This window comes from Paroedura picta, chromosome 15, assembly GCF_049243985.1.
Source record: "Paroedura picta isolate Pp20150507F chromosome 15, Ppicta_v3.0, whole genome shotgun sequence".
In the NCBI taxonomy this organism is placed as follows: Eukaryota; Metazoa; Chordata; class Lepidosauria; order Squamata; family Gekkonidae; genus Paroedura; species Paroedura picta.
In genome coordinates this window covers 27,153,898-27,173,096 of record NC_135383.1, presented here as the reverse complement: position 1 = coordinate 27,173,096, position 19,199 = coordinate 27,153,898, and the positions used below count along the sequence as shown (strand labels likewise).

Below are 19,199 nucleotides of genomic sequence, written 5' to 3'. Positions count from 1 at the left end.
TGACCACCCTCCTTTGTTGTGGATCTGATGGTTTGCTGTAGCAGCTGTATTTACTGTTCCGTCATAAGAGTGATGACGACTTGCATAACTGCCTTTGCTTCTGTCACTGATGAGCTGTTGGTCCCCAGGAGGACTATTTTTGAGAACGGGAAGGAAATAAACTATTAGGATTTTGTTCTGGGAGGTCTCTCCCCTCTTCACTCTATAGCTCAGTCAGAAAAAGTTTTCAGCCCCCCTTCCCCAGTCTTCTGCACCCTTTTATGTCTCCCAAGGCAGAGGGGAACATGAATCTTCACTTTCTGTAGGGAGAAGAATCCTGATAGATGGTTTCTCCCTACTTCTAAATGTTTAAAGCACTGCTGTCACGTACCCAGGACTTCATTCTGAGGGCAGCCAGGACAGAAGGGCACTTCAGCCCAAAGCCCCACTGGTCAGAAAGTGGACCTTTGAATAAATCCTTTAATTTGAAAGCTTTTGGGTGCTTCTGTGTATCAGTGCCACTATTTTCTACAGTAGCATAATACCAAATGGGAAGTTTGTTTTGTATCTCATGCTCCTCTGGAAAACACTTTGGGGAGGATCACCTTCATGTACTACTTTATTTTCCTTATTTTCGGCAGCTCCTGGATGAGCTTGGTATGGGAATAATAGAGCAGCACAAGCCAGATTCAGCTGTTGCTCTGAATCAGCGGGTGCCAGTTGACCTGGTATGTATGTGGCTGGTCTTTTGGAATAGCATCTAAAGGTAATCCTGTTCTTTAAAGATAACTGTGCAGCACTGTGTGCCTGGTATAGTGGGAGTCCCTAGCATAGTTCCAATGTGTACCATAGTAACCTTTTCTGGTGGCCGCCAAAGTGTTTTTAGGATATGGGCAAGGGCAGGTAGGGCTTCGGCCAGCAAGGCTTCTGCTTGACTACTGCAGTTGTGATTGGCTATGCAGATTTTAAAAACATTGTTTTGACAGCAGCTGCCATCATAGATTTGCACTGTATTAAAGGTAAAGGTAAAGGTATCCCCTGTGCAAGCACTGAGTCATGTCTGACCCTTGGGGTGACGCCCTCTAGCGTTTTCATGGCAGACTCAATACAGGGTGGTTTGCCAGTGCCTTCCCCAGTCATTACCGTTTACCCCCCAGCAGCAAGCTGGGTACTCATTTGACCGACCTCGGAAGGGCAAGGGCAGGTAGGGCTTCGGCCAGCAAGGCTTCTGCTTGACTACTGCAGTTGTGATTGGCTATGCAGATTTTAAAAACATTGTTTTGACAGCAGCTGCCATCATAGATTTGCACTGTATTACTGAAGGCATTTTTTTGTGGCTGGCTCTGCCTCCTGTGGCAGCTGTTTTGTTGTTGTCACAATTCCAAATGTGTCTACAGGCTCCAAACAGTTGGGGACCCCTGTGCTATAGGACAATGATTGCTCCTGCTGTGCTGCTTATGTGCCATATGAGAGAAGCATGCTTGTCTCAGGGTTCTCGTTCCCCTCATAGGTGGTTGCCTTCTGGACTAGGATGCTGAATGGCCCCTTGCCTGGAGCCTTGCAGAACTCCCAGCACCCTATGCTGCAGACCAGCACTTGCAACGCACTCTCTTCTATTTTACCAGAAGCTTTCAGCGGTTTACCGGTAAGCACATTTCTAAGTTATTCCTTTGAGAATAAAAGGCAAAGTCTAGCACAAAGTTAAGGCCTCACTGCATCGGGCAAGGGAGATCATCATATATATATATTCTTAATATAGAGTGCTACTCCTCTCTCTTGTTTATTTGTCTGTCCCTTTTAAATAAGTTGTACGCCAATTACAAGCTCAACTCATATAAATATACCCGTGGAAAACGAAGGGTATATTCCACGGGTATATTTATACGAGCAAGGAGACAAAGTAGTACAAGCAAGGAGACAAAGAAAAGCAATGGGGTAGTGGGTAGAAACTTTTATCTCAAAATATTAATCTCCATATGCGTTTTACGTTAAGCTTCCTCAGCAGAACCTATGGACTAGAAAAACAGTAATGGTCCCGCTGTACCTGCATCATTATTTTTCCTTTGTGTCATGTAAATGCATGCTGTTTGGCATGCTCTTTCACTCCCCTACACCTCTGTTCATTGTAAAGATGGTAGGTGACCCACTCTCGAGGCCTGCTTTGACAGTGTCTGAGATCCCTCCCCCTTTAGAAATGTTTTAAAAATGTGAGCCATTCACCTTTAACCACCTGCCTGGCTGTACAACATCCGAACAAGTTTTCTTTCTCTTTTTCTTTTCCTCTACTGGTTTCAGGCTGACAAGCAAATCCTGTGCATCACCGTTCTGCTTGGCCTCAATCACAGTGAGAATCCGCTGGTGAAAGCTGCAGCTGCCCGGGCTCTAGGCGTCTACGTAGTTTTCCCATGTCTTCGGCAGGTCAGGTTTCAATCTTAAGTGGTTCCTTTTCAGTTTTTACCCCCACAAGGGGAAGGGGGGGATGAAGGGGGGGATGAAATGGAGTCCATGCTGTCCTTTCATTAGTACCTAAGCCAGCATAGCCAGGCTTAACTGTGTTTTGATGTACAAGGACTTCCAAGCAAGTGACTTCTCCATAGTACCTTGGCCCCCCTGCCTGTGTACGTAGCTTTTTTGTGAACTCTGGAAGGAGTCAATTTTGAAAAAGCTTATTCTGCTTGTCTAGAGGGCAATTCTTACAATAGGTGACTGCTGGTCTTTAAACAGTGGCTGGACTGGTACTTATCATGGATGCTTTAGATCAGGCTTTCTCAACCAGGGTTTCATGAAACCCTTGATGGCCCTGGAAGGGTTTCCTGAATGGGTGGTGCAGGCGGACTCGTAATGGTGGTGCATGGCCCTTCTGTGCCACTCAGCTCCCCAGCAAAGATGGCGGCTCCCATAGCCACCTCAGTGCCAGCGCCTAGCTCAGCTCCTCACCCTCAAAGGGCCCATGACCACTCTCATGGTGGCAGCCACGGAGCTCAACCCAACATTCAAAGGGCTTAACGCAGCACAGGGACTGTTGCCTGGGGCCACTACAGTGGCGGGGACAGCAACGGGATGATTGTATCACTGGCCTGGTCCTCCCAGAGCATTCGCAGCAGCAGCTGTTCACAGCTTCCTGCCCCCACCAGGACCTCTCCCTTCAACCATCTCCAGAGAGGGCTTCAGCCCACCTCTTTTGCACGGCCTGTTGCAGACTCCTGGAGTAATGGGGCCAGCTGTGCTGGGGCGCCTTCCAAACTACCCAGTTTGGGCCTGGGGCCCCTATGGACAAATGGGACTTCTTCACCAGGAGTGGGGAGGACCCTGGTCCCCTTGTATGTGGACTCAGAGCCCAGTAGTACCTTACCAAGGCATAGGGTTACCCCCAGATCCCACCTGCGCCCTTCTCGATCCTACAGGTGGGAGTACGGCAGGATCCAGGCCATGGAACGCCCTCGAAGCTGCCAAAAGTGAAAAGAGCAAGGGGGGGGGGGAAGACTCCCACTACCCCCTTCCAAGATGGCCAACTATACTGAACCACAAGCTCCCAGTTCATAGAATCATAGAATCCTAGAGTTGGAAGGGGCCATACAGGCCATCTAGTCCAACCCCCTGCTCAACGCAGGATCAGCCCTAAGCATCCTAAAGCATTCAAGAAAAGTATGTATCCAACGTTTGCTTGAAGACTGCCAGTGAGGGTGAGGTCACCACCTCCTTAGGCAGCCTATTCCACTGCTGAAATACTCTGACTGTGAAAATTTTTTTCCTGATATCTAGCCTATATCGTTGTACTTGAAGTTTAAACCCATTACTGCGTGTCCTCTCCTCTGCAGCCAACGGAAACAGCATCCTGCCTTCCTCCAAGTGACAACCTTTCAAATACTTAAAGAGGGCTATCATGTCCCCTCTCAACCTCCTTTTCTCCAGGCTGAACATTCCCAAGTCCCTCAACCTATCTTCATAGGGCTTGGTCCCTTGGCCCCAGATCATCTTTGTCGCTCTCCTCTGTACCCTTTCAATTTTATCTATGTCCTTCTTGAAGTGAGGCCTCCAGAACTGCACACAGTACTCCAGGTGTGGTCTGACCAGTGCCGTATACATTGGGACTATGACATCTTGTGATTTTGATGTGATGCCCCTGTTGATACAGCCCAAAATGGCATTTGCCTTTTTTACTGCTGCATCACACTGCCTGCTCATGTTTAGTTTACAATCCACAAGTACCCCAAGGTCTCGTTCACACACAGTGTTACCTAGAAGCGTATCCCCCATTCAGTAGGCATGCTTTTCATTTTTCTGACCCAGATGCAGAACTTTACACTTATCTTTATTAAATTGCATCTTGTTCTCATTTGCCCTTTTTTCCATTGTGTTCAGATCTCGTTGAACTCTGTCTCTATCTTCCGGAGTATTTGCCAGTCCTCCCAATTTGGTGTCATCTGCAAACTTGATGAGTAGTCCCTCCACCCCCTCATCTAGATCATTAATAAATATGTTTTTTTAATAAGATTTTTATTTTTATTTTCCAGGATTAAAGATAATGAAATACAGGCAATCTACATTGTTAGTACAGAAGAAAAAAGGTTATGCTCTTCATTTGATACATTTAGTTCCCCGTTTCAATCCCCTTTTAAAATATTTAAAGATAATACAAGGCAAGTAATCTACATTATTGATACAGAAAGAAAAGGATTATGCTCTTCGTTTGATACACTTGATACCCCGTTTCAATCCCCTTTTAGGTAAATCAGATAAGGGCCCCATTGTTCTTGAAAACCCTCTTCTCTTCATTTAGGATTATAAGACTCCACATGGCTACAATATTATGGAGCTTATAAAGCTTATAAACTTTTTCACATTTCCACCACATTTAAAAAGAGAAGTCTACTTTGTTACCATCGTTTCAACATTTGTTTGCATAGTTTTTAACAATTTTAGCAATCATAAACAATTTATACTTAGCGTGGTCATAGAGCCATCCACATTTCTACTAGGGAAAAGAAAAAAGGAAAAAATAAAAGCCTACTTAGTTGTACGGAAAGAAAAAGGAAAAAATATATATATAGGTTGTTAAGGTTGTTAAGTTATATAGGTGTACATGATAAAATAGAGTCTTCATTAGTTAGTAAAATAAAGTCTTCGTTAGTTACATTTACACCTCCTCAGTTAGGTGCCTCCTTTTAGTTATGCTTTAAGTTGGAGCTAAGAGTCACTACAGAGATATGTTAAATAATTCAAATTCAGCTAACATAGGAAATCTAAGACCCTACACTTACATGGTAGTATAAACCCATTCCATTAAGTGTCTCCTTTTAATTAAGCTTTAATTTTGGGCTGGTAGACACTACGAAGTTAGATTTGATAATACAAATTCAGCTTACTTAGAAGATCTTAGACCCCAGATTAACTTCTTAACTAGTTATATTGCCTATATGGCTACAGAAAAAAGGAAAAAGGAGGAAAAGAATTTCAACCACTGTGTCTTATTTCCATTCCCCAAGCTTCTTAAGGGTCTCATATCGAGGCTTGTTGCATCTTGTTGTTCCCATTGACTTATGTTCTGTCCAGTTGGCCTTTGGCTTAGAAAGTGCAGTTGTAGTCTTTCCCTCGGAGTATACATAGGTGAATCTTGAAGCAGTTGTACCTCCTGGGCTCCAATATCAGTACAGTTGTTTTTCCAAGAAGCTCCTTTCAATTGATTACTTTCACTGCAGATCCATATATCTTTTGATTGGTTCTTGTGTACTGTTGCTTTAAAGTGGCTGTATGTCTTCTTAGGTAGGGGATTTGAACTCATCCAGTGCAGCTAAATGCCTCTCGACAACCTCTTTATCCATGTTAACCTGCCACCCAGACACTATCCTTTGGCTACGGCCATCTCTAGATGTGCCTAAACACTTTGACCTGTGGGGAAAAAAAAAAGGTGTAAAATAGGCACTAAGCCTTTCTGCTTTCTCTGCATCTTCCGTTAGAGTTTGTCCATCCGCACCCAACAGTGGTCCTATTGCCTCCTTTACTTTACGTTTGCTCCTCACATAACTGAAAAATCTTTTCTTGTTACAATGGGCTTCCCTGGCCAATCTTAGCTCACTCTCAGCTTTGGCCTTTCTGATGATTGATCTACAGTGCCTAGTAACCTGTAGGTACTCTTCTTTAGAGCTCTGTCCTTCCCTCCATTTCCTGAACATTTTCCTTTTCTTTCTTAGTTCCTCTTGAAGTTCTCTGTTCATCCAAATAGGCTTCTTAGAGCTCCTGCAGTGTTTTCGTCTTTCTGGGATAGTCATTGATTGAGCATGCAATAGCTCTTGTTTGAGTAGCGCCCACCCTTCACATGCTCCCTTCCCTTCCAGCCTTCTCGTCCATGGTATGACACTCATCATGTCTCTGAGTTTATTAAAGTTTGCCCTACGAAAATCCAACATCCGGGTCTGGCTACAAGCTTCCTTGGCTTCCCATCTCAAAAGGAATTCTATGAGGACATGTTCACTTCCCCCTAGGGTCCCCACCTCCTTCACCTCATCCACCAACTCTTGCCTGTTGGTCAGTATTAAGTCCAGTATGGCTGAACCTCTTGTGGGTTCATCTACCATTTGATAAATGAAATTGTCAGCCAGGCAGGTCAGAAAGTTGCATGACTGAGGACGCTTCGCAGAGTTTGTTTCCCAGCACACATCTGGGAAATTGAAGTCACCAGTGATGACAAGGTGCTGCCACTTGGATATTTTCTCAAGCTGCTCACAAAGTGCAGCATCCACATCCTCTCGTTGGTCAGGGGGTCGGTAGCAGACACCAACCACCACACTGTTTGTTTTCCCCTCACTTATTTTCACCCAGATGCTTTCCACTGTAGATATGCTCTCCTTCACTAGAATTTCCTGACAGGTGAGCCCTTTCCTCACATACAGTGCCACTCCTCCACCTCTACGATCTATTCTGTTTTTTCTGAACAGTTCATATCCATCCACCATTACATTCCAGTCATGAGAATCATTCCACCAAGTTTCTGTGATGCCTACTAGATCATACCTTTCCATCAGCATGAGAAGTTCCAGCTCTTCCTTTTTATTGCCCATGCTTCGGGCGTTAGTATAAAGACATCTGAATCCTTTTACGTTTGGTTCCCTATGAGCTGGCCTTGCCGGTTGGGCTGCCTCCGATCGTTTTCCTTCCATACACTCCCTATGTTGATCGTCTCCTTCCCCTAGTGGCTTTAGTTTAAAGCTCTCCTGATGAATCTCCCCAGGTTCCTGCCAAACACATTATTCCCCAGTTTCGATAAGTGCAGTCCATCAGGTGCTAGTAGGCCTTCCTCAAGAAAGCCTATCCCATGATCCCAGAAACCAAATATCTCCTGCCGGCACCAACTACGCAGCCAGTGATTCACCTCCATTATCTTCCTCTCCCGACGCATTCCTCTTCCCTTGACAGGCAAGATTGAAGAGAATACCACTTGTGCCCCCATTTGCTTGAGCTTCCTCCCCAGATCTTGATAGTCTGTTTTAATAGGAGCGATGGTATTCAGGGACATGTCATTCGTTCCCACATGGACCATCACAATTGGGTAGCGATCCGTAGATTTGAGGAGTTTGGGCAGCCGTTATGAAACATCTTTAATTATGTCCACGGCATTCCCCTGATCCAGCAAGGTAGTCACTTTCTTGAAAAAAGAGAAGGTTGATCTGACATGACTTGTTCTTGCAAAACCCATGCTGGGTCTTAGAAATCACAGCTCTCAGTTCCAGCTGCTCAAGGACCGTTTGATTATTTGTTCCAAAATTTTGCCAGCTACAGATGTCAAGCTGAAGAGAGGGCTGAACTGCTTAACTCCTACTTCTCCTTGGTCTTCTCTTGTGAGGGAAATAGTGATCAATGTGGCAAAAACGTAACACAACACGGGGGACAGAAATGGTGGCCTAGGATCACTGTTGGAACAGTCCACAAACACCTAGTTCATTTTCCGTCTTGTCGTGCAGTCCCACATTGGGACTGCGCACACGCAGGCCTGCTGCTCGGAACTTCCCTAGCTAAAAGTCTCCAAAGAGGGCACTCCACACTGCTACCACGCATTCGCTAGGTTTCCCGCGCACCGATCATGAGGACACGGGGCGGAGCGCCCACCCTCCTCAGTTCTCTTTTCGCCACCGCGATTAGTGGACGTCTTTTGCTAGTCTCCTCATTTTTTCTTACTGCGTCAGTCGATTTTCTTCAGAATGTCTTCTAAGGCTATTTTAAAGAAATGCAGCCAGTGTGCTGTGAAGATGCCGGTGATGGACGAGCATGACCGCTGCCTTATTTGCCTGGGTGAGAGCCACTCCGTACCTTCGTGTGCGATTTGTCAAAGGTTTACACCAAAGGCCTGCTCTGATAGAGCCGCGAGGCTAAAGGCGGCGCTTTGGGAGAAGGCCCTTTTGGCAGACCCTCCTGTACGAACCCAGTCTGAGCCGACTCCATCCAGGACACTATCGAAGGCCCCATCCATCCTTGGATCAAGGCCCTCTTCCGTCCGTTTTGCCATGGAACCATCTTCGAAACCTCCTAAGAGACCCCCAGTGACATCTGAGGTTCCTAACGTAGCTTCGGCACCAGTCGAATGGGGCGCTTCGGTGAAAAGGTGAAAGGTGAAAAGAAGGTGAAAAGGTCCAAGCGTAAGGACAAGCCTTCAGTTCCGAAGCACGGATCCATGGGTTCCAATCGGCGATCCTCCACGCCTCCATTGCGAGAGCCATTAACACAGTCCTATTCCTTGGATGTGCAGGATGATGGATCCTCGGTAGCATTGCCTCGATCAGTTTCTGCTCCCCCGGCACAGTGGAGACCGTTGACCCAGGTCCCTGTGGAGCATTCGCCAGTATATGTCGGCTAATGGGACCGGCCTATGGCCGATGAGGAGGGATCCCTCTTTGGATTTCCCTGATAGTGCTTCGACCATGATGTCGGTTGTTCCGTCGGGTTCGCTTGGGCTCCAGTCCGTTCCGATTCCCACCAGCCCAGAATCCGTGTCGGATCCGTCCCCCGATGAGGCTTTGGCAGACCCTACCTCAACTTCACCTACTGAGGACTACAGAATGTATGGAGAGCAGCTCCTAAGAATGGCTAAGGTCCTTGAACTGGACGTCTTGACGTTGGATGGGAGGCCCAAGGGCAAGATCCTGAGTAGGCTCTATTCCAACACCCCGTCGAACATTGCCCTTCCCATTATCCAGGGCTTCGAGGAACTGACAGTCCCTATCTGGGACAAACCTGCCTCGGTCCAACCGGCACCGAAGAAAATTGAATCCTTCTACAGGGTGAAGCCCGATTCTTCGGAATATCTTTCTATCCATCCGTCTGCCACGTCGTCCATTATAGACGATATGCAGTTGAAACGCAAACCTGGCCAACATTTCTCTCCGGTAGATAGGGAGAGCAGGCGCTTGGATACTTTGGGACGGAAGGTCTACTCCTCCTCGGCGCTCAGTTTTCGTATAGCTAATTACCAGGCCATCATAGGCACCTATCAGCTATGTTTGTGGGAGAGTTTCTCGAAGTATATCGAGCTGATTCCCGAGGAACAACGAAGCCTTGCTCGCATGATCCAGGCAGAGGCGATCAAAACTTCCAAACAGGGTATCAATTCAGGGAAACACGCTGCAGATATCGCAGCCCGATCCATGGCCTCCGCTATTGTCCTTCGTCGCCATTCTTGGCTCCGAAATACATCCCTCCCTCTCGAAACCAGAATCAAGGTTGAAGACATGCCTTTCGAGAAGTCCTCGCTGTTTGCTAAGACAACAGATGATTTCTTATTCTCCTTGAAGAAGACCCGGCAGTCAGCGAGATATTTGAATTCTTTTCCTCCTCCACCTTCCCAAAATTTTCATCAGCAGCGCTTCCAGCGTCAGGCTCCGTTTTCCACGCCTTACTACCCTCAACGTTCGTCAGGTCCTCCATCCCAGTATCCGCCCCGCTCCGGTCCGCCCCAGTTCCAAGGTCGAAAACATCCTCAGGGTTAACGTCCTTCGAACCAATCTTTTGGTCGAAGCCACCCTCACCCCCAACAAAAGTTCTGACTATGCCAGCAGCCCAACCCCGTAGTTGGATGTTTTTGGGGATCGTTTGGCCGAATTCCGTGAGGCCTGGTTCAGTGTTACCCAGGACACTTGGGTTTTGTCCATCATTGTTGAGGGCTATCGCTTGGAGTTTCAGTCCTCCCCAGTCTGTGTCTTGGGTTCCTCTGCCCCAGACAACCCCAGACGTCAATGAACAACAGTTACCGGAACCGGTAAGCAACTCTGTTTTTCTTTAAATGAAACAAAGTCTTCTGGGCCAGATGAACTGCATCCAAGGGTACTAAAAGAACTTGCAGATGTTGTCTCTGAACCTCTGTCCATTATTTGTAACACTTCTTGGAGAACAGGTGAGGTGCCAGATGATTGGAGGCGGGCAAATGTTGTCCCCATCTTCAAATTCAATCAGAGATTTTGCAGCATCAGGAGCCCAGTGAAATGTTGGGTGCCTTGTAAAGTCCAAAATGCTTAAAGATTTTTATATTTTTTATTGTCCTCACTATATCTTTTTGGGGCAGTATACCTTCTATAAACATTTTATACCAGTTTTCTTTTAACATTTGATGTTTGGTAAACTTCAGCTCAGAGCCTCTTGTGACGCAGGGTGGGAAGGCAGCTGACATGCTGTCTGAAGCTGTGACCATGAGGCTGGGAGTTCGATCCCAGCAGCCGGCTCAAGGTTGACTCAGCCTTCCATCCTTCCAAGGTCGGTAAAATGAGTACCCAGCTTGCTGGAGGGTAAACGTATTGAGTCTGCCAAGAAAACGCTAGAGGGTGTCACCCCAAGGGTCAGTCATGATTTGGTGCTTGCACAGGGGATACCTTTAACTTTAAACTGCAGCTCATTACACAATACTTCTCACTGATCCATCCTTTTTGCATTTAAACCTTTGCATTTAAACCTTAGTAAATTGTCTCTTATGTTTTCCATCTTGCTTCTGGATCATTCTCAGACATTTTTTTACCCATAAGAAATTGTGGGCTCCTTTCTTAGTGTCCACTGTCTCTAATTTGATACTACTAATTTGAGGATCAGTGATCCAATCTGTAATGCAAAGTAATGCTGCTCCTTGCCTGTATAAGTTAACAGTTCTGAAGGGCCTGCCAAAGGGAGCTCTTCTGCCAGGCATTTGGTTGAGGTCGACCGGAATCAACAACATCCTCAGGGCCCCTGAACCTCCCTTCCCAGGAATCCCTATACCCGATCTGAACCATAGACCTGTTTAATCGTTATCCTGATTAGACTTATTTTCGGTTGTGGTTGTTGTTGTTATCATTGTTGTGGTTCATTTCACATGTTGAAACAAAGTCCTAGGTACTGTTTATGTTCCATGTGAACTGCCCTGAGCCTCTGGGGAGGGTGGTATATAAATATAATAAATAAATATATTTGGTACTCCAAGGTCTCCCTGTTTTTTTATTGTTTTGTAACATCTTAAGCCAGAGTCCCTATTACGGACAGTCCAGCATTTCTAGAACAGGGGACCGAAGGGCTAGTCACTGTCTGAGACTTTAGGGCCACTGTTGCCAAATTGCTTCTTGGTGTAGGGAAGAGGGCGGAAACAATCAAATGGTAATGACCAATCTCTTGTCTGTAGGATGTGATGTTTGTTGCTGACACAGCAAATGTGATCCTGACTTCGCTATCTGACACTTCTCCGAATGTCCGTGCCAAAGCAGCCTGGTCCTTGGGGAACCTGACGGATACTCTGATCATAAACATGTAGGTACCAAGTTGCAGGGGTTTTGCCACTCACAAGGGACAATACTGACCTGAGTAGTCCAGTGGTCTGACTCAGTCTAAGCCAGCGACATGTTAGAGAAATTAACAAACACCGAAGTCAGCTTTTGAAAAAAATAGCTTTTGGGGAAATGGATCATGAAGTCTGCTGACAAACCAGTCTGTGGTTCCTTTTCCTCCAGCTTGCCAGCCCAAGTCTAGAATCAAGGTGTTGCCTAGTCTTAGGCGGCGCTGAGTGCTTGGCAAAACAGTGACACGTCAGCTTAGTAAATGCATTTTTCAAAGCTTGCCAGTCCAAACAGCCCATCCTCCAACTGCCCAACACGCCACTTGTGATCTGTAAGTTTTCAAGCCCTTTGCAATGAGCATGTGTCCTAAGAAAGCCTAACTGCAATCACAGATTTATTCAATGATCTGACTTTCCATGACATACTTAAGGCAACCCAAAGAGAATTTGGGTCATGGTTGTTGCTGAGAATTCAGGCACGCCTGAGCAGTATTTCTGTTTGTGAAGCAAATCTGCTGGGCCTACTCCCAAAGGTGGTGCATTTGCCCAGGACCAAGAGTGGGCAATGGACCCAGTCTCAAGAGCTGGGCCATTCTTACATTGCACAGATGATCCCTGTAAGTGAGAAGTACCATGAGATCCACTTCTGCCAGCAAAGCCCCAGGACCAGCTCTCTGGACACCTAAGATACATTGACAGCACGTTTTTTTAAACCAAAGAAGAGTCTTGCTGTGCTACTTCAAAATAGAAACACTTTGAACCTCCTAAGAGCTCTTGAACATGTACAGCAAAATAGCACATCATAGAATCCTTCCTCAGGTTAGCCTACTCAAGCCTTTGACCCCCTCCTGCTACAAAATGCTCCTTGTGCATAGAAAGCTAGCAGGCAAGGGAAAAATATTGTGTCCTAATCTTATACTACTTCCAATTATATCATTTTTATAGCCCTCCCTTCTCTGATAGGCTCAGGATGGGTAATATCAGGTTAAAAACATTTGATAAATGCATACTACAAATTAGAACAATAATATGCTAATTAATTACATCTAATTTAGGTTTAAAAAGCAACTTAAAATGTTAAAACCACCTGTTCCCATAGCTAAAATCTTCTCCCTGTCATTCTACTTTTTCCCATACATGGGGGGGGGGGTTAATGTTGGGGAAGAATTCTGACATGCCTTCCTGGATCCCAGGAGGTAGTACTTCATTCTCTTGGTGCAAACACATCCCTGTACATGTCTGTGAGTCTAGTGAACCCTGTATTTTGTTCTCATTCTGATATTTGTTGCTGTTTCATGTTACAGGGAGCTCCTGGGACAAAGTTTTCAGGATGAATTCTCGGATCTCCTCCTGTTGAAAATGCTACCCGCAGCGATTGAGGCCTCTAAGGATAAAAATAAGGCATGTCCACCAAAAGTTATGCATGTGAATATTGTTCATTACAACTTGGTGTGGTGGTCAGGAGTGCAGACTTCTAATTTGGCGAGCCAGGTTTGATTCTGCGTTCCCCCACATGCAGCCGGCTGGGTGACCTTGGGCTCGCCACGGCACTGATAAAACTGTTCTGACCGGGCAGTGATATCAGGGCTCTCTCAGCCTCACCCACCCCACAGGGTGTCTGTTGTGGGGAGAGGAAGCCGCTTTGAGCCTCCTTTGGGTAGGGGAAAGCGGCCTCTAAGGACCAGCTCTTCTTGTTTATGGAGGGTGCTGTGGTATCCAGCTTGTATGAGAACACTTAGGTGCTGAGAGTTACCTTGGACCTTCAGTGGGCAGAGATTGGCCTTCCAGAGTTGAAGCTCAAATTTCTGATGCTCTGGCTGATTTGGAAGTGAAGAAGTGTCTGCTTAGTCAATTGTTCAGAAATGGAAAGAGAGTTTCTGCATTTCTCTAGGGCTCTGATGTCACAGCTGTTGATGTATGGGCTAAAGCTGCAATATGGTTGTATAGAAAGTGAACCCTTTGTGGGGCTTCCTCTGTACCCCAGGCTCTTTCGCTGGGAAGGGGTGTGTGTGTGTTTTCTCTCCAGTTATATTCCTGGTTGGATGCTAAAGAAGCAGAGAGGGAAGCTGACAGAGTTGGTGAAACCTCAGGGCCAAATGTCTCCAGTTCAGATCTCCCTTTTGCCTCAGGCAAATCACACACCGTTTGGGGATAGCACCGTCCTGCCTTAGAGTTGTTTCAAGGAGGGCTAGAAGATGGTGGGTGCCGGGCTTTCCACTGGCCTAAGGACAAAGAAGGGCAGTTCCACCTGATTCCCCTTCTCCCTGTAGCTCTTCACCCCCACTCATTCACATGAGGCTCCCTAGTCCTTGGCATCATCTCTTCAACAGGCAGAGGGGCTTCTGGGAAGGAAGGGAGCAGTCTGCTTCCACCAGTGTAAAGCTGGTAGAATCCAGACCAATATATGACAAGTGCTTTCAACCATCTAAAGTGATATGAAATGCTCAGTATGTCATAGATCAACCCCAAACTGCTTTTCAGGACGGTTGTGCGACCTGCAGATTGTCTTTATTCCCCAGTTTCATATGCATTTGCAGTGGGGGGGAGGGGGCTCTGCATGGGTTTTAAAAACACTGAGCCTGCAGCCATTGGTCTGCTCTCAGTATTGTAGGGAATTGGGGAAAGGGAGATTTAAAAAGGAACAGGTATATGCTGGGTAAGCAGAGGAAAGTGGGTCTTTTGAGCTGGGATTTCTCTGTTTTGTCATTGGTTGTCACTGTGTCCCAGCCAGGGTTCAGGAGGCAACCAGACATGGCTTGAGAGAGGCAGTTGTCAGGCTATGGAGCCACGGGTGAGTGGCCAGCAAGGGCTATGGTCTGTGAGCAGCAGCCCAAGTGGAGGGCAAGGAGGAGGCCGAGTTCTAAAGCAGCACTGAGCAGGGTAGGACCAGGAGCTCAGCTTGCTAGCCTGCTCATCCCATGCAGCAAGTTGCTAGGTGGCCTGCTTTGGAGGGCCTGGATTGACGGATTGAGGGGGGACTGCATGCTAGTCAGCGGTATCATTGAGAAACCATTCTGATGACCCTGGGAATGCTGGATCTTGGGTGCTGGGAATGCGAAACAGACACACACACATTATCCCACCAGGACCGTGGTTCCCACTTGTTTTGTTTAGCAAACATTAACTGTTTACCTCACTCTTGCCTCAAATGTACACATCCCAGTTCAAGATATGTTGATTTCCATTTAGCAAACCTCAGACATTCTAAAATAATGACGTCATCATCTTTTGTACAAATCATAGAGTTTCCAAATGGCGTTCCCTTTTTCCAGGTGAAAAGCAATGCTGTCCGCGCCCTCGGAAACCTCCTTCATTTCCTCCAGCCAACTAATGTGGCCGATCCCAGGTTCAGGGAACCTATTGAGGAAGCCATCCAGGCCCTGATCTCAACAGTGCAGAGCGAAGCCACCATGAAAGCTCGCTGGAATGCTTGTTACGCCCTTGGCAATGTCTTCAAAAACATTGCCTTGCCTCTGGGTGAGTAAAAGCAAGTCACTCTTTTTGCTCCTCATAGATCTTGCTTTTTCCCCAAACTGGCCTACACAAGTCAGGCAGAGAGTTGCCCTTCCTCCTCTCTGTGCAGGTTTCACCTCCCTGCTGCCCCTGGGCAGTGCATATACTGCCCCTTGGCATTGTCACAGAAGGTTATTGAAAAGGCCCTGCTGGGTCAGATGAGGGTTCTGGGATTCCCATGTCCATTGCCAGCAAATGGCTCCAGCAAACCACAGGAAGGGCATGAGGATAGCCACCTCCTGCTCTGTGTCCTTAGCACCTGGTATCCAGAAGGGCACTTACTCTGGGCCAGGAAAGTCTGCTGAGCCATTCCTTAGTAAGTGACTCCTAGATTTCTTCGAGAGTTAACCCTTCAGGCCTTCCTTTCCTTCTGTGGCTGGAGGGCAGGGCTTTGCCTGTGGAAAGTCTCCTGGGAGTTATTTCTTGGTACCTGCAGCAAAAAAGACCCTTACCAAAGCCTTTTTTGTGCCTGAAAGAGCGGCTGCCAGCCAGAGGAGACACTACTGAGCGAGACTTTGGGGGTCGAGCAACCCTTTCACAGGGGTCACGGCAGGGTGAGCTGCTTGGCCGGGGGTGCTGCCACTGTTGCCGTTCCTCCTGCAGGCGCCCGCACTTGGCCGCCAACCGCTCCAGCAGTGCCTCCAGCGCAGTGCAGTCTCCCGCCAGGTGCCCCAGGTGGCGGTGCAGCTCAGCGAGACAAGAGGCAGAACTGAACTTAGAAACCCTGGGGGGAAAAACAATTTATATACAATCATGAGCAATGGATCTTCACACAACTGGTCAGTTTTGGTTTAATTTCTGTGAAAGAACACTTGCATAATTTTATGGTTGGGGGTCACTACAACATGTGGAACTGTTTTAAAGGATTGTACCGTTAGGAAGTTTGAGAACCACTGCTTTACACGAAAGTAGACAGTGAGACATTAGGGACAACTAGGTATTCCAGCCTAATGCTGGGAGCGATTGAGGGCAAAAGAAGACGGGGACGACAGAGAATGAGGTGGCTGGATGAAGTCACTGAAGCAGTCAGTGCGAACTTAAATGGACTCCAGGGAATGGTGGAGGACAGGAAGGCCTGGAGGATCATTGTCCATGGAGTCACAATGGGTCGGACACGTCTTTGCAACTAACAATAATAACAACAACAAAGGTATTCCACTTTTATTAGGCAACAATTTGGCCTTGCGGACAACAATAGGAACTGAAGTTGCCAGCAGTAGGCCTCAGGCTTCTGAAGGGCAGACATCACCAGCCAAGCTACAGACTGTGCTAGCCGAGGGGCGTCTGTGGCTATGTGCATCCCTTTTGAAGGGGTGTGCATGAGGGGAGAGTGCTTTCCCTTCATGCCTTTCCCTTCCCTAACTGCCTGGAGACGAGCTCTACTTCTGGGGGATCCTCAGATCCTACCTGGAGGCTGGAATCCCTAAGCCACAATGGGATACGATGCTACAGAGTCCCCCTTCCATAGCAGCCCTGGGGAGCTAATCTTTATAGTCTAGAGGTGAGCAGTAATTCCAGGAGATCTCCAGTTGGGGCCTGGAGGTTGGCTACCCCTGGTCTGGAAATATTTCTTGAGGTTTGAAAGTGGGACCTCAAAAGAGTATAATGCCTCTGCCGCCACCCAACCAGCCCTGGCCTATTTCAGGACAAGAAAACACTACAGAGAGGAGGTAAGGTTGCCAGATAGGTGTAGGTTCATGTTAAGGAATTCCAAACATCTTAGTTGTGCATGAACCTGACTAGGGTCAGGTCTGTTGTGCACAGAGAGACCTCTTAGGGTTGCCAGCTTCCAAGTGAGGCTCTGTCTGTCTGTCTGTCTGTCTGTCTGTCTGTCTGTCTGTCCTGCTAGTCTTGGTTGTGACTAATAACTTTTGTCTGGACTGCACTCTTTAGGAGAAGCCCCTTGGACTGCACAGGCTTATGATGCCCTCACCTCGGTGGTCCAGTCCTGCAAGAATTTCAAGGTCCGCATCAAATCCGCCGCAGCCCTCTCCATCCCAGCTGAAAGGAAACATTACGGCACTTCCGAGCAGTTCTCTTTGATCTGGAACGCACTGGTTGTAGCCTTGCAGAAGAGCGAGGATGCAGAGGACTTTCTAGAGTTCAAGTACAGCACCAGCCTCCGGACGCAGCTCTGCCGTGCTCTGCTTCATTTGCTGAGCCTGGCAGACGATGTTGACTTGCCAGCTCTCCGCAGAACAGGGGCAGAGCACAGGGAAGTCATCAGGTCTTACATGCTACAGTTTGTGAAATCAGGAGTTGAAGATGACGAGACAGGGATCGGCTTCTGTCAAAGAGATGAAATACTGAAGAAGGCCATTGAACACGTGCAAGCTCTTGAAGAACGGTCAACATGCCCCATGAAAAGGGGGGCCACAGCTGGTCTGGAGGAAGTCTTGAAAATCCGGAGTGCTGCTGCAGAACTGTCAGAAACATGAGAATGGGTGTTTTTAATTTTCTACTAGATGTCCAAAAGGATCTTTTCACTGGCAGCATTAAATTTCTTACTGGGAGGTTCTGTCAGAGCTACTTTGGTCCCATAGAACAAACAAGACTGAGATCATTGTGTAGGCTGGTTAACATTTCAGAACATCTGGAGTAGATTTCCAGGCTCCCAAGACTTTTCCAGGTTTAGCTGCTGTTTTCGAGGTGACCCACAGCCCTTTTATAAGAGTTCTTTGTACAATTCTTTGCTGTAATTAGCATTATTCTTTTTTAAAAAATGTATGCAGAAACCCATCAAGGAGCATCAGTTTAGCAGCGTGAGCACAATTCATACGTTCCATATAATGGTGATAAAAGTGTATAAATTAGCTGTAGTCTCTGGGGTGATTATTTCAAGGGAACTTGCCTAAGTGGAGATTCTGTAGTTGGCTTCTCCTTTGGATAGCAGTTTAAAAGGCCAGTTGCCCCATTATGACTTCATGCTATAAAATCCAGAAGACAGTCTGAGGCAAAGTAGATCTCAGTGTTGACAAGGCTCCAAGGAACCTCTAGAGAGAAGACGCTGCACCTTCAAGGTCCCTCTCAGAAACATTTAACAATATCAGCTCAAATACCTTCCTGGCTGCTGCTTGAAAACCCTCTTTTACCAATCTGAAGACTGCTGAAGTATGCAAAAGGGGAATTTTCCATCTGGGAATTCCATCTCAATCTGTTTTGTCCCATTTTCCGATTCACGTTCCCAGTTGCCACTCCGCAAATGGCAACTGGTGGCTAGTTCAGTCTTCGTGCCCCTCAGGTCTTTCCCAACTAGAACACCCCCTGTGTAGCTTGGCCTGTTGTATGGCTGAGTGCAAGCCCTCATTGAAGGAGGTTTCATGCCTTGGCAATTTGGTGGGGAGGAGATAGGTCTCATCTTCAGAATTTCCCATTAAACGGGGTGTGACAAACTCGCACAGTTCAGACGTGATGCTAAACTCATGGGTAGGGGCCTTAACAACCTTGCTGTCTCAGTCAGAGTTTGTGTAAAACTTGACTTGGCCTGGATGTCCCAGTTTCAGCCGACAGGAGTTGAGCTTCAACACTTTCACTTGTAGGAAATGCCTTTTACCTTTTATGTATTGCTGCATTGTCCTTATAGAGATTTTATATAATGCCTGCCTTACTGGAATCCTGTGTTTATAATCTAATGAATACAGTCAAGATGAACATTGGTTGTCTGTTCATTTGAGATCACGGTGACCCCGTCTGGGCAAGAAGCCTCACAGTGTGGCATTTTCACTCTCCCTCCCTCCCTCTTAGAATCATTGAATCTGAAGGGACCTCCAGGGTCATCTAGTCCAGCCCCCTGCACTATACAGGAACTACCTGCCGATCCACAGTGACTCCATTTCATGCGCAAGTGTCCCCTCCACCAAACCTCTTTCCAAACCCCCAAGGCCTGAATCTCACTGTCTTTGCAAAGCCTGGTTTCAACGAGATGCTG

The 19,199-nt window shown here is 47.0% G+C and overlaps 1 protein-coding gene across 3 annotated transcripts in view; it reads left to right on the top strand.

The window, feature by feature from the left end:
• The window catches only part of HEATR6 (HEAT repeat containing 6), a 77,313-nt gene extending 58,389 nt beyond the window's left edge, over positions 1-18,924 (top strand). For 2 of the 3 annotated variants that reach the window (XM_077312563.1, XM_077312562.1), the window contains exons 14-20: positions 621-707; positions 1,490-1,624; positions 2,275-2,397; positions 11,609-11,733; positions 13,063-13,159; positions 15,031-15,235; positions 17,165-18,924. In XM_077312563.1, the coding sequence (XP_077168678.1) occupies positions 621-707; positions 1,490-1,624; positions 2,275-2,397; positions 11,609-11,733; positions 13,063-13,159; positions 15,031-15,235; positions 17,165-17,709 (1,317 nt within the window). In that variant the 3' untranslated portion in view covers positions 17,710-18,924. Of the gene's footprint in view, positions 1-620; positions 708-1,489; positions 1,625-2,274; positions 2,398-11,608; positions 11,734-13,062; positions 13,160-15,030; positions 15,236-15,874; positions 16,051-17,164 lie in introns of all 3 variants that reach the window. The other variant, XR_013226885.1, reaches the window with a different exon arrangement.
• The last annotated feature ends 275 nt before the right edge of the window (positions 18,925-19,199 follow it).